The sequence below is a fragment of the Telmatherina bonti genome (assembly GCF_933228915.1).
Source record: "Telmatherina bonti genome assembly, chromosome: 14".
In the NCBI taxonomy this organism is placed as follows: Eukaryota; Metazoa; Chordata; class Actinopteri; order Atheriniformes; family Telmatherinidae; genus Telmatherina; species Telmatherina bonti.
Window position 1 is genome coordinate 13,014,962 of NC_136612.1, and position 13,393 is coordinate 13,028,354.

Sequence of the window (13,393 nt, forward strand, 5' to 3'; positions counted from 1 at the left end):
CAACAGTTAGGTCCATAACTCGGTCAGTTTTCAAGGGGCTTTAGGTATCCATCATTCAACGCAGAAAACGTAGCAACACGACCAGAAGTCGTGGGGGGCGGTGTTGAGTCGTACAGCTGACACGCAACCAGCGAAAGGAACAAACCAGAGAAGAAGAGGAACATAAAGAAGAGGATGCAGAAACCAGTGAAGAAAAATCATCCAAAGACGACGCAGAAGGAGTATATAAGGAGAGCTGCACAAAACCTAGTGGTTTTATTCTTCGACTTCTGACGTTTTGGATGCTTTCAAGCAACTTTATAGTGGTGCGTTACTGTTACCAACTGGTGTCAAAATACAGAATGAACTCACCAGTCAGGCCATCCCAGTAGTGGATGAACTGACTTAACACGCAAAAGATGCATGAAAGTATGACGGCGGTGAAGCATGACACCATTGGAATCAGACGTCCTCATTTACATACGTAGGGCAGCGTAAATGCACGTTCAGGCCAATTTCATTGATCCTGCAGAGGTCATTTCCCCGAGCAAAGAGTTCTTGTACTGAAAAAGTACAACTTATTTGGTGCTTTGATGGAAGCAAAGAAACTCCTCGTCAGCTCCTTTGCTATCAGTAGATTTGGTCTGAAGGAGGAACAAATCCGAAAAATGTTGTTCTCATTAATGTTTTTCTCTTTAATGTAGTTCTGAAAGAGTTAAAGGGTGCAGGCAAACTCCCACTGGGCCTTCAGCAGGCTTTCAGTGCTGAATTAGATTTTTTAGCCACATATCCTCCGCTGCCATGGCAACACTTGAAAAGCTGTGGGTTGGCCAGCTCCGGAGGAGTTTATTCCAAGTGCAATAGTTTTGAACCAGACAGCTCTGGCTTGAAGTTTCTGTAAGACTGCGGTGAGCCGACCACAAGGAAACAGGAAAAGTTATTTAACCAGGTAAGAGAAAGCAGATCGAGTTTCAGTTTAGTTAATCTGAAAGTAAAGTTACTGATTATCAGAATTTGACAAGTATAAGCTTTCAAAACTCATTTGAATTTGTTTACTCACTGCATGCCAGCTTCTAACTTAAAAACCTTCTAAAAATTTCTACAACATTGTTAAAAATCAACGATTAAAGATACAAACTGAAGTTTGAACTGTATTTTTACAAAGAGTCTACCTCTCAAAACTGAACTGGTTGGGTAAATTGGTGTAATTTGATGATGTTTCCACACCATGTAAGTTTACAACTATCGCACATTTTGAGCTTGGAGTCAGAACAAAACATGAGGGCAACTCCATGAGAACAGCTCTGCTTCATCTGGAAGAATATCATGTGTTGATATAAGGTCTAGCATCCATGGTGGAGATATACATTTTTCCCTGTTTTCATTTTACAGAAAATCCTCGTGAGATCCTGTGGAAGCCATGTTCTCCCTGTCGGAGCTGGCACCGTTAAATCAGCATCAGAACAGCTGTAAGTTGTTGAAACCCTGGTGGGAGGTCTTCATGGACTACCTGGTGGTCCTGATGCTGATGACCTCAGTGTTAGCTTGCACCGAGCAGCTGTCTCGGGACAGAGTCGTGTGCATCCCTTTGGATCCAACGGCCTCTATAAACACAACTTATCACAACGTGGACCTGATTCTGGCTTCAAATCCCACTCCACGCAACACCGCTCCAAATCTTCAGTCTGCAGCACGGGGTCGACGCACACATCTGGTCTACCAGCAATATGTCTACGTTAGCCAGGTAATATCACTTTTACTGGCTGGAGAGAGTTCAGTGTGCTGTTAGGGATGCAAGCTGTCAACAGGGGGCGCATCACTGGGATCATGGCCTTGTCCCAATACCTACACAACTGCATACTGGTTTTTTCTGAAGTAATCATCTGGTCAAAGTGCACATAAGGGTTCGAGTGCACGTGTTACAAGCGTGGGAAACAGAAGAATTGGCATGGTGATGGTTTCTCTCGCCGACATTTGTGTTTGCTTTTTTTGCAGCTGAATATGATGATTAAACTGCAACAAACAATCATTTTCAGGCTCACGTCAAACTCTTTGCTGCGCCGGAGTTCACTCGAATGTTTCACGCTGTGGGATGTACTTGAAAATATCTTTTTTTTTTTTTTTTCCAACACAAGCAGAGGAGCTCAATCACCAAACATCACCTATATTCCACCTTTTTGGTTAAAAATGTCACATGCACCACCTGGAGGTTTTGGTTGTCTCCATGCTCCAACACACCTGACTGAAATGACAACATCTGCCTCAAATCAAATGGATCCAACAGCTTCTTGTCAACCAGCTGTTGGATCCATTTGATTTGAGGCAGATGTGTTTGTGCATGGAAACAACAAAAACCTGCGAGATACCGGCCCTCGAGGACTGGAGGTTGACACCCCTGCACTACAAACTCAAACCCTTAACATGAACACACATTCCCGGGGCGCAGAGTGGTGGTGTGGGGAATGGGACAGGCGCCCATATGACAAAGTTCTGCACTGCATCTTTAAAGATTGACCCATAAGACAATGGAAAGATTTTGTTTATCTCAAGTCCTTATTTGACCCTTTAACAAGATGTAGAAAATTAAAAAATAATCTGCATTTATGTATTGTTTGTTACTAAATTATACATTATAATTATGTAAAAGATGTCCACCGGGGGACACATGAGAAGTTTAAAGTGGAAGTATTGTGTGCATTTCAGGCTAATTTATTTTTATTTCTGAGCCCAGAAGGGATGGGATTGATCGAGTTATTGTCACAAATCGCTTTATTTACTTCAGACCGACCCTCTCCGTAGGCTGTCAGATCAGCCTGCGGACAAAACGAGTGGATTGAGACTCTTCCGCATTAAGCCCCGCCTCCCGCCACTGCACTACATCGGGAGCGCGCACCGCACCTGCTTTCGCCGTCATTGTAACATCTCATAAACAGAAGGATTAGGCTAATATGAACTCAATAAAAAAACAAAATACAATGTCAACACATAGCATACAGCCCTACATGTTGGAACCTGAATCAGACCCTGAAAACGAAGTGGAAAACAGCAACCCACAGCAACGAATGCAGCAGGATGTCTCTCTTTGGTAAACTCACCAGCCATCGTTGGAAATAACTTTATCCCACGTTTTCCACCCGCCTGATGTATTTGTACATGCCCTTGTTAACCAGTAGAAGGTAACCAATCACTGAACCTTATCCCCCGGGACGTCACAAGGATTTCCAAGTAGAAAAAACTCTCTAAAACGACACGTTTTTCGTTGCCATGGAAACCAAACGGAGAGCGTGCTGGAACTCCAACTCAAACTCAAACATGCGTTTAGGTGATAAAAAACAGTGCCGTTCACATGTCTGATGAGGAATCCATACTGTAACACTGTAGAAAGCTCAGAAAACTCCAAATACCATAATAGCACCCCTTTAAGATTGTATGCAACAGGGTTTGAAACGAAGTTGCATCCTATCATGGGTAAAATACAAATTAAAAATTAAAACCGCAAGCGGTGATATAGGCCCTCGCACCATGGCGCCGCTCGGCATAATGCCACCGCCTCCCCTGGCAACATCCTTCCCATGCCTCTCTCAACCTAAAGTGCAGCCAGACTGCACTTCAGGCCATTTAGGCCTTATGAAGGGTCACTTCCTGTCACCAAGGGGCGGGGCTAACTTATCATCTAATTATTGATATGCAGAAATGTAAAGGATATGACTGGCATCATCTGTAGCAAATTTGGTGCAGGTTGGTTGTTTTTTGTGGGAGTTATGTCAGTTTTCCTTTTAATTGCATCACAGCTGCTTTGCTGCCCCGCCTCTCCTAAACGATATCCCCTATTAAAAGAAATAGCACAACTTTTAATCACACATGCCTCTTGAGCATCCTGACTCATTGGGGTTAAAGTTGGACAAAATTCTTAGAAGGAACTTCTCAAAATGCATGACAAAGAAAATGACAGAAATTGCCCCAAAAATGACACCTTTTTTCAAAATGGCCGACTTCCTGTTTTATTTAGCCCATATGTCCAAGAGACTTTTTTCAAGGTACTGGAAGGTTCTACAACTGTGCCGAATCATATCAATGTCAGTCAATGCAGTGGGCGGGGCTGATTGATTGAAATATTGTAGGGGGCGCTATGGAGCCGTTTACGATTTTCTCCACTATATTGTAATTTTACTCTATTAAGGACATAACTGTCATGACTCATGACAAGTATGGTGACGATCAACAATTTCATGGCTTTGTTACAGGTACTTCCTGGTTCATGATATCAGACACTTGTTGTTGCCAAGGGGTGGGGCTAGTTCAGAGTCATATTATTGCATTGTAGATTTTGTTCATCATGGGACTGGCATCAAATGTGTCGATTCCTGTGCTGATATGTTGTTTTATGTGGGAGTTTTAGCAATAAGTCATTGTTAATGAGACATCAAACTTTGAGGGCCCGCCCCTCCTAAACTAAATCTTCTATTAGAAGAAATAACACAACTTTAAATCACACATGCCTCCTGAGCATCCTGTGCAAGTTGGGTGTCAGTTGGACAATATCCCTAGGAGGAGTTGTTTAAAATGCATGGCAAAGAAATGACCCCAAAAATGGCACCTTTTTCAAAATGGCCGACTTCCTGTTGAATTTAGCCCATATGTCCAAGAGACTTTTTTGAAGGTACTGGCAGGTTCTCCAACTGTGCTGAATTTTATCCATGTCGGTCCATGTAGTGGGCGGGGCTGATTGATTGAAATTTTGTAGGGGGCGCTATGGAGGCATGCTGCATTTATTCCATTATGTTTCAATGGGGCTTAGTTCAGGGCCTTACTGTCATCAGTCATGGCAAGTTTGGTGGCGGTCCAAGGTTCCATGGCTTGGTCACAGGTACTTCCTGTTTCATGGCGTTGGACCGCCATTCGCCATGTCCCGTTTAGCGTAGCAACTTGAGGTTTTTATTGTGGCATCATGAAAGGGTTTGACATGTTTTGGAGGAGGCTCAAGTGTTTGGGATCATTTGCTTAGAAGCATGATCCTCAAACGTGGAAAAAACCACTTCCTGTTGTAAGTGGGCGGGGCTTAGGTCTACACCAGCAATGGTCACATTAATCTGTTCAGGACTGATCCCTTATTAATCCCTATAAGTTTTAGGGTGATCAGATCAAAATTGACAATTTTATAGTGATTTATGATGTCACGCCGCCGCATGGAACTTCGCCATGGCGTCACGGGCACGCCGTGCAGCGTAGAGCAACGTCCTTTACCAGATCTCTTCACCGACATGTTTTGTGATGCCTGAGTGAATTTGGGCCATGTGGTGTCTACCAAGCCAGAGTTATGGGTGTGTGAGCAAAAAACAACACTTTTGACCTCCAGGGGGCGTGGCTATTTCATAATCAAAATATTGACATATAGAACTCTGTAGGAGGGGACTGCCATCATATCTAGCAAATGTGGTGCAGAAATGTTGCTTTATGTCGGAGTTTTATCCGTTTAATTTTTCATGGCGAGACATCAAACTTTGAGGCCCCGCCCCTCGTAAACTAAGTCTCCTATTAGAAGAAATAACACAACATTGAATCACACATGCCTCCTGAACATCCTCAGCAATTTGTGGCTCAGTGGGATAAAAGCCCTAGGACGAGTTCGTTAAAATGCGAGGTGCTAAAACGCCAAAATATTGACTTTGACCTAAAATGGCCGCCTTCCTGTTGACATTTCACCATGACATTAAGAGGATTTTTTGTTCGCCCTAGCACGTAGATCATGTGTATGAATTTTCATAAAGATTAACGACATGCAGTGGCGGGGCACCTTAAATAGGTGGCGCTCTCATTCAGTTTCGCCCAAACATTCTGGAGCACCTCAAAATATCAAATTTTTCGTATTCCCTTGGGGGGGTACGCAAAATTTGGTGAGTTTTCGAGCACGTTCAGGCCTCCAAAAAAGCACGCGAAGTGTCCGAATAAAAATAATAATAATAATTAAAACCGCAGGCGGTGATATAGGCCCTCGCACCATGGCGCCACTCGGCATAATGCCACCGCCTCCCCTGCAAACATCCTTCCCATGCCTCTCTCAACCTAAAGTGCAGCCAGACTGCACTTCAGGCCATTTAGACCTTATGAACGGTCACTTCCTGTCACCAAGGGGCGGGGCTAACTAATAATGTAATTATTGACATGCAGAAATGTGAAGGATATGACTGACATCATCTGTAGCCAATTTGGTGCATGTTGGTTGTTTTTTGTGGGAGTTATGTCAGTTTTCCTTTTCATTGCATCACAGCTGCTTTGCTGCCCCGCCTCTCCTAAACGATATCCCCTATTAAAAGAAACAACACAACTTTTAATCACACATGCCTCTTGAGCATCCTGACTCATTTGGGTTAAAGTTGGATAAAATTCTTGGGAGGAGTTGCTCAAAATGCATGGCAAAGAAAATGACAGAAATTACCCCAAATATGTCACCTTTTTCAAAATGGCTGACTTCCTGTTTGATTTAGCCCATATGTCCAAGAGACTTTTTTGAAGGTACTGGAAGGTTCTAAAACTGTGCCGAATCATATCCATGTCAGTCGATGTAGTGGGCGGGGCTGATTGATTGAAATATTGTAGGGGGCGCTATGGAGCCATTTACGATCTTCTCCACTATATTGTAATTTTACTCTATTAAGGACATAACTGTCATGACTCATGGCAAGTATGGTGAAGATGAACAATTTCACGGCTTTGTCACAGGTACTTCCTGGTTCATGATATCAGACACTTGTTGTTGCCAAGGGGTGGGGCTAGTTCAGAGTCATATTATTGCATTGTAGATTTTGTTCATCATGGGACTGGCATCAAATGTGGCGATTCCTGTGCTGATATGTTGTTTTATGTGGGAGTTTTAGCAATAAGTCTTTGTTAATAAGACATAAAACTTTGAGGGCCCGCCCCTCCTAAACTAAATCTTCTATTAGAAGAAATAACACAACTTTAAATCACACATGCCTCCTGAGCATCCTGTGCAAGTTGGGTGTCAGTTGGACAATATCCCTAGGAGGAGTTGTTTAAAATGCATGGCAAAGAAATGACCCCAAAAATGGCACCTTTTTCAAAATGGCCGACTTCCTGTTGAATTTAGCCCATATGTCCAAGAGACTTTTTTGAAGGTACTGGAAGCTTCTCCAACTGTGCTGAATTTTATTCATGTCGGTCCATGTAGTGGGCGGGGCTGATTGATTGAAATTTTGTAGGGGGCGCTATGGAGACATGCTCCATTTATTCCATAATGTTTCAATGGGGCTTAGTCCAGGGCCCTACTGTCATCAGTCATGGCAAGTATGGTGGCGGTCCAAGGTTCCATGGCTTGGTCACAGGTACTTCCTGTTTCATGGCGTTGGACCGCCATTCGCCATGTCCCGTTTAGCGTAGCGACTTGAGGTTTTTATTGTCGCATCATGAAAGGGTTTGACATGTTTTGGAGGAGTCTCAAGTGTTTGGGACCATTTGCTTAGAAGCATGACCCTCAAACGTGGAAAAAAACACTTCCTGTAGTAAGTGGGCGGAGCTTAGGTCTACACCAGCAATGGTCACATTAATCTGTTCAGGACTGATCCCTTATTAATCCCTATAAGTTTTCGGGTGATCAGATCAAAATTGACAATTTTATAGTGATTTATGATGTCACGCCGCCGCATGGAACTTCGCCATGGCGTCACGGGCACGCCGTGCAGCGTAGAGCAACGTCCTTTACCAGATCTCTTCACCAACATGTTTTGTGATGCCTGAGTGAATTTGGGCCATGTGGTGTCCACCAAGCCAGAGTTATGGGTGTGTGAGCAAAAAACAACACTTTTGACCTCCAGGGGGCGTGGCTATTTCATAATCAAAATATTGACATATAGAACTCTGTAGGAGGGGACTGCCATCATATCTAGCAAATGTGGTGCAGAAATGTTGCTTTATGTGGGAGTTATATCCGTTTAATTTTTCATGGCGAGACATCAAACTTTGAGGCCCCGCCCCTCGTAAACTAAGTCTCCTATTAGAAGAAATAACACAACATTTAATCACACATGCCTCCTGAACATCCTCAGCAATTTGTGGCTCAGTGGGTTAAAAGCTCTAGGACGAGTTCGTTAAAATGCGAGGTGCTAAAACGCCAAAATATTGACTTTGACCTAAAATGGCCGCCTTCCTGTCGACATTTCACCATGACATTAAGAGGATTTTTTGTTCGCCCTTGCATGTAGATCATGTGTATGAATTTTCATAAAGATTAACGACATGCAGTGGCGGGGCACCTAAAATAGGTGGCGCTCTCCTTCAGTTTCGCCCAAACATTCTGGAGCACCTCAAAATATCAAATTTTTCGTATTCCCTTGGGGGGGTACGCAAAATTTGGTGAGTTTTCGAGCACGTTCAGGCCTCCAAAAAAGCACGCGAAGTGTCCGAATAAAAATAATAATAATAATAATAATAATAATAAACATTGCAATTACAATAGGCCTTCGCACTGCCAAGGTGCTCGGGCCTAATAATAATAAACACTGCAATTACAATAGGCCTTCGCACCGCCAAGGTGCTCGGGCCTAATAATAATAATAATAAACGCTGCAATTACAATAGGCCTTCGCACCGCCAAGGTGCTCGGGCCTAATTAAAACCGCAAGCGGTGATATAGGCCCTCGCACCATGGCGCCGCTCGGCATAATGCCACTGCCTCCCCTGGCAACATCCTTCCCATGCCTCTCTCAACCTAAAGTGCAGCCAGACTGCACTTCAGGCCATTTAGGCCTTATGGAGGGTCACTTCCTGTCACCAAGGGGCGGGGCTAACTTATCATCTAATTATTGACATGCAGAAATGTAAAGGATATGACTGGCATCATCTGTAGTAAATTTGGTGCAGGTTTGTTGTTTTTTGTGGGAGTTATGTCAGTTTTCCTTTTCATTGCATCACATCTGCTTTGCTGCCCCGCCTCTCCTAAACGATATCCCCTATTAAAAGAAATAGCACAACTTTTAATCACACATGCCTCTTGAGCATCCTGACTCATTTGGGTTAAAGTTGGACAAAATTCTTAGAAGGAACTTCTCAAAATGCATGACAAAGAAAATGACAGAAATTGCCCCAAAAATGACACCTTTTTTCAAAATGGCCGACTTCCTGTTTTATTTAGCCCATATGTCCAAGAGACTTTTTTCAAGGTACTGGAAGGTTCTACAACTGTGCCGAATCATATCAATGTCAGTCAATGCAGTGGGCGGGGCTGATTGATTGAAATATTGTAGGGGGCGCTATGGAGCCGTTTACGATTTTCTCCACTATGTTGTAATTTTACTCTATTAAGGGCATAACTTTCATGACTCATGGCAAGTATGGTGAAGATCAAAGGTTTCATGGCTTTGTTACAGGTACTTCCTGGTTCATGATATCAGACACTTCTTGTTGCCAAGGGGTGGGGCTAATTCATAGTCCCATTATTGCATTGCAGATTTTGTTCATCATGGGACTGGCATCAAATGTGTCGATTCCTGTGCTGATATGTTGTTTTATGTGGGAGTTTTAGCAATAAGTTATTGTTAATGAGACATAAAACTTTGAGGGCCCGCCCCTCCTAAACTAAATCTTCTATTAGAAGAAATAACACAACTTTAAATCACACATGCCTCCTGAGCATCCTGTGCAAGTTGGGTGTCAGTTGGACAATATCCCTAGGAGGAGTTGTTTAAAATGCATGGCAAAGAAATGACCCTAAAATTGGCACCTTTTTCAAAATGGCCGACTTCCTGTTGGATTTAGCCCATATGTCCAAGAGACTTTTTTGAAGGTACTGGAAGGTTCTCCAACTGTGCTGAATTTTATCCATGTTGGTCCATGTAGTGGGCGGGGCTGATTGATTGAAATTTTGTAGGGGGCGCTATGGAGACATGCTCCATTTATTCCATAATGTTTCAATGGGGCTTAGTTCAGGGCCTTACTGTCATCAGTCATGGCAAGTTTGGTGGCGGTCCAAGGTTCCCTGGCTTGGTCACAGGTACTTCCTGTTTCATGGCGTTGGACCGCCATTCGCCATGTCCCGTTTAGCGTAGCAACTTGAGGTTTTTATTGTGGCATCATGAAAGGGTTTGACATGTTTTGGAGGAGTCTCAAGTGTTTGGGACCATTTGCTTAGAAGCATGACCCTCAAACGTGGAAAAAACCACTTCCTGTTGTAAGTGGGCGGGGCTTAGGTCTACACCAGCAATGGTCACATTAATCTGTTCAGGACTGATCCCTTATTAATCCCTATAAGTTTTAGGGTGATCAGATCAAAATTGAGAATTTTATAGTGATTTATGATGTCACGCCACCGCATGGAACTTCGCCATGGCGTCACAGGCACGCCGTGCAGCGTAGAGCAACGTCCTTTACCAGATCTCTTCACCAACATGTTTTGTGATGCCTGAGTGAATTTGGGCCATGTGGTGTCCACCAAGCCAGAGTTATGGGTGTGTGAGCAAAAAACAACACTTTTGACCTCCAGGGGGCGTGGCTATTTCATAATCAAAATATTGACATATAGAACTCTGTAGAAGGGGACTGCCATCATATCTAGAAAATTTGGTGCAGAAATGTTGCTTTATGTGGGAGTTATATCCGTTTAATTTTTCATGGCGAGACATCAAACTTTGAGGCCCCGCCCCTCGTAAACTAAGTCTCCTATTAGAAGAAATAACACAACATTTAATCACACATGCCTCCTGAACATCCTGAGCAATTTGTGGCTCAGTAGGTTAAAAGCTCTAGGACGAGTTTGTTAAAATGCGAGGTGCTAAAACGCCAAAATATTGACTTTGACCTAAAATGGCCGCCTTCCTGTCGACATTTCACCATGACATTAGGAGGATTTTTTGTTCGCCCTGTCATGTAGATCATGTGTATGAATTTTCATAAAGATTAATGACATGCAGTGGCGGGGCACCTAAAATAGGTGGCGCTCTCGTTCAGTTTCGCCCAAACATTCTGGAGCACCTCAAAATATCAAATTTTTCGTATTCCCTTGGGGGGGTACGCAAAATTTGGTGAGTTTTCGAGCACGTTCAGGCCTCCAAAAAAGCACGCGAAGTGTCCGAATAAAAATAATAATAATAATAATAATTAAAACCGCAAGCGGTGATATAGGCCCTCGCACCATGGCGCCGCTCGGCATAATGCCACCGCCTCCCCTGGCAACATCCTTCCCATGCCTCTCTCAATCTAAAGTGCAGCCAGACTGCACTTCAGGCCATTTAGGCCTTATGAACTGTCACTTCCTGTCACCAAGGGGCGGGGCTAATTTATAATCTAATTATTGACATACAGAAATGTGAAGGATATGACTGGCATCATCTGTAGCAAATTTGGTGCAGGTTGGTTGTTTTTTGTGGGAGTTATGTCAGTTTTCTTTTTCATTGCATCACGATCTGCTTTGATGCCCCGCCTCTCCTAAACGATATCCCCTATTAAAAGAAATAGCACAACTTTTAATCACACATGTCTCTTGAGCATCCTGACTCATTTGGGTTACAGTTGGACAAAATTCTTAGAAGGAACTTCTAGAAATGCATGACAAAGAAAATGACAGAAATTGCCCCAAAAATGACACCTTTTTCAAAATGGCCGACTTCCTGTTTGATTTAGCCCATATGTCCAAGAGACTTTTTTGAAGGTACTGGGAGGGTCTACAAGTTTCCCGAATCATATCCATGTCAGTCAATGTAGTGGGCGGGGCTGATTGATTGAAATTTTGTAGGGGGCGCTATGGAGACATGCTCCATTTATTCCATAATGTTTCAATGGGGCTTAGTTCAGGGCCTTACTGCCATCAGTCATGACAAGTTTGGTGGCGGTCCAAGGTTCCATGGCTTGGTCACAGGTACTTCCTGTTTCATGGCGTTGGACCGCCATTCACCATGTCCTGTTTAGCGTAGCGACTTGAGGTTTTTATTGTGGCATCATGAAAGGGTTTGACATGTTTTGGAGGAGGCTCAAGTGTTTTGGACCATTTGCTTAGAAGCATGACCCTCAAACGTGGAAAAAACCACTTCCTGTTGTAAGTGGGCGGGGCTTAGGTCTAGACCAGCAATGGTCACATTAATCTGTTCAGGACTGATCCCTTATTAATCCCTATAAGTTTTAGGGTGATCAGATCAAAATTGACAATTTTATAGTGATTTATGATGTCACGCCGCCGCATGGAACTTTGCCATGGCGTCACGGGCACGCCGTGCAGCGTAGAGCAACGTCCTTTACCAGATCTCTTCACCAACATGTTTTGTGATGCCTGAGTGAATTTGGGCCACTGCATCTTATAATTATTTCCATAAGTGTAATGAACAAAAAAGTTTACAAATGTGTATGAAGTCAGCAGCGAGGGTGCAACACATAAAACATGAACAGGAATTATTGACCTTCTATTGTGGAATCTAAACTTCACATCTTTTGTATATAGTTGTGTCTTCTGTTTGTGGATCATAGACTTTTCTCTGTGGGATTTGTGCTGTGTTTATACACTGTTAGATCTGTATTTATTACAGTCATAAATTGTAATAAACTTTTATCTTGTTCCTGTATGATCACATCCTACTGCAGTTATTTAGATGACTTGAATGTATTGAATAAATGGGGAAAAGCATTTAAATTTCTTTATTTTAAAAACGCTTCAAAGTGTACAAAGTAGCTCAAATTACTTAATTAGTAACACAAAGTTATAAGTAAGAAACAATACAATCAACGAACATGTAAACAATAGATTCCACAGAAATGCTATTAAATTGTGGTTTACTAGAAAAAAAAAAAAAAGAATCAAACACCAAAAACAAAACCAATGTTGTGTCTGTGCAGATCAGGAAACTGCTCTTCAGTAGCCACACAGCAACTGGGAATCAAGCCTTGTTTCCTTCTGAGGAGCTGGGATGTGAGTCTTCTTAGGTCCTTCACATTTATGTCATCAAGACGTCTCTGCAAAATTATACAAAAGATTGGTTAGATAAATAGAGCCACATTTTACTAACTGATGGAAAACAAAGTGAAAAGTGAAAGATCAGATTTTTTAGTGAAGGTCTGTGTCTACCAACTTTGTTCAGAGACTAAGTTAATATATTACTGTAATATCTAAAACTAATGTCTGGATGCCAAAGCAACAAGTAACATATGGAAGACAGAGCAGTAGGTAACAAGCTCAAATATAAAATTACATTTATGTTACAACAACAAATAATACATAAAACAGTTACCATTGACGAGGCTGAAGTTAGCTTCCGATCCGCAGCTTATGGCTGCAATATGTGTAAAGGGCAATTACACTGAATTTTTTGGAAACACCACCACATTAGACCAGGTACTGACAAAAAACTGGTATAGTATGTGGAATATTTTAGCCCACATTTGAAGAGTCTAAGTGTTTTAGTTTTTTGTCAGGACC

The 13,393-nt window shown here is 42.6% G+C and overlaps 1 protein-coding gene across 1 annotated transcript in view; it reads left to right on the plus strand.

Annotated features, from left to right (window-relative positions):
• Positions 1 to 1,399: 1,399 nt before the first annotated feature.
• The window catches only part of LOC306764901 (volume-regulated anion channel subunit LRRC8D), a gene marked incomplete at both ends in the record, with an annotated part of 127,567 nt that continues 115,573 nt past the window's right edge, over positions 1,400 to 13,393 (plus strand). Inside the window, one exon of the mRNA XM_079252199.1 lies at positions 1,400 to 1,723. Within this exon, the coding sequence (XP_079108325.1) occupies positions 1,400 to 1,723 (324 nt within the window). The remainder of the gene's footprint in view (positions 1,724 to 13,393) is intronic.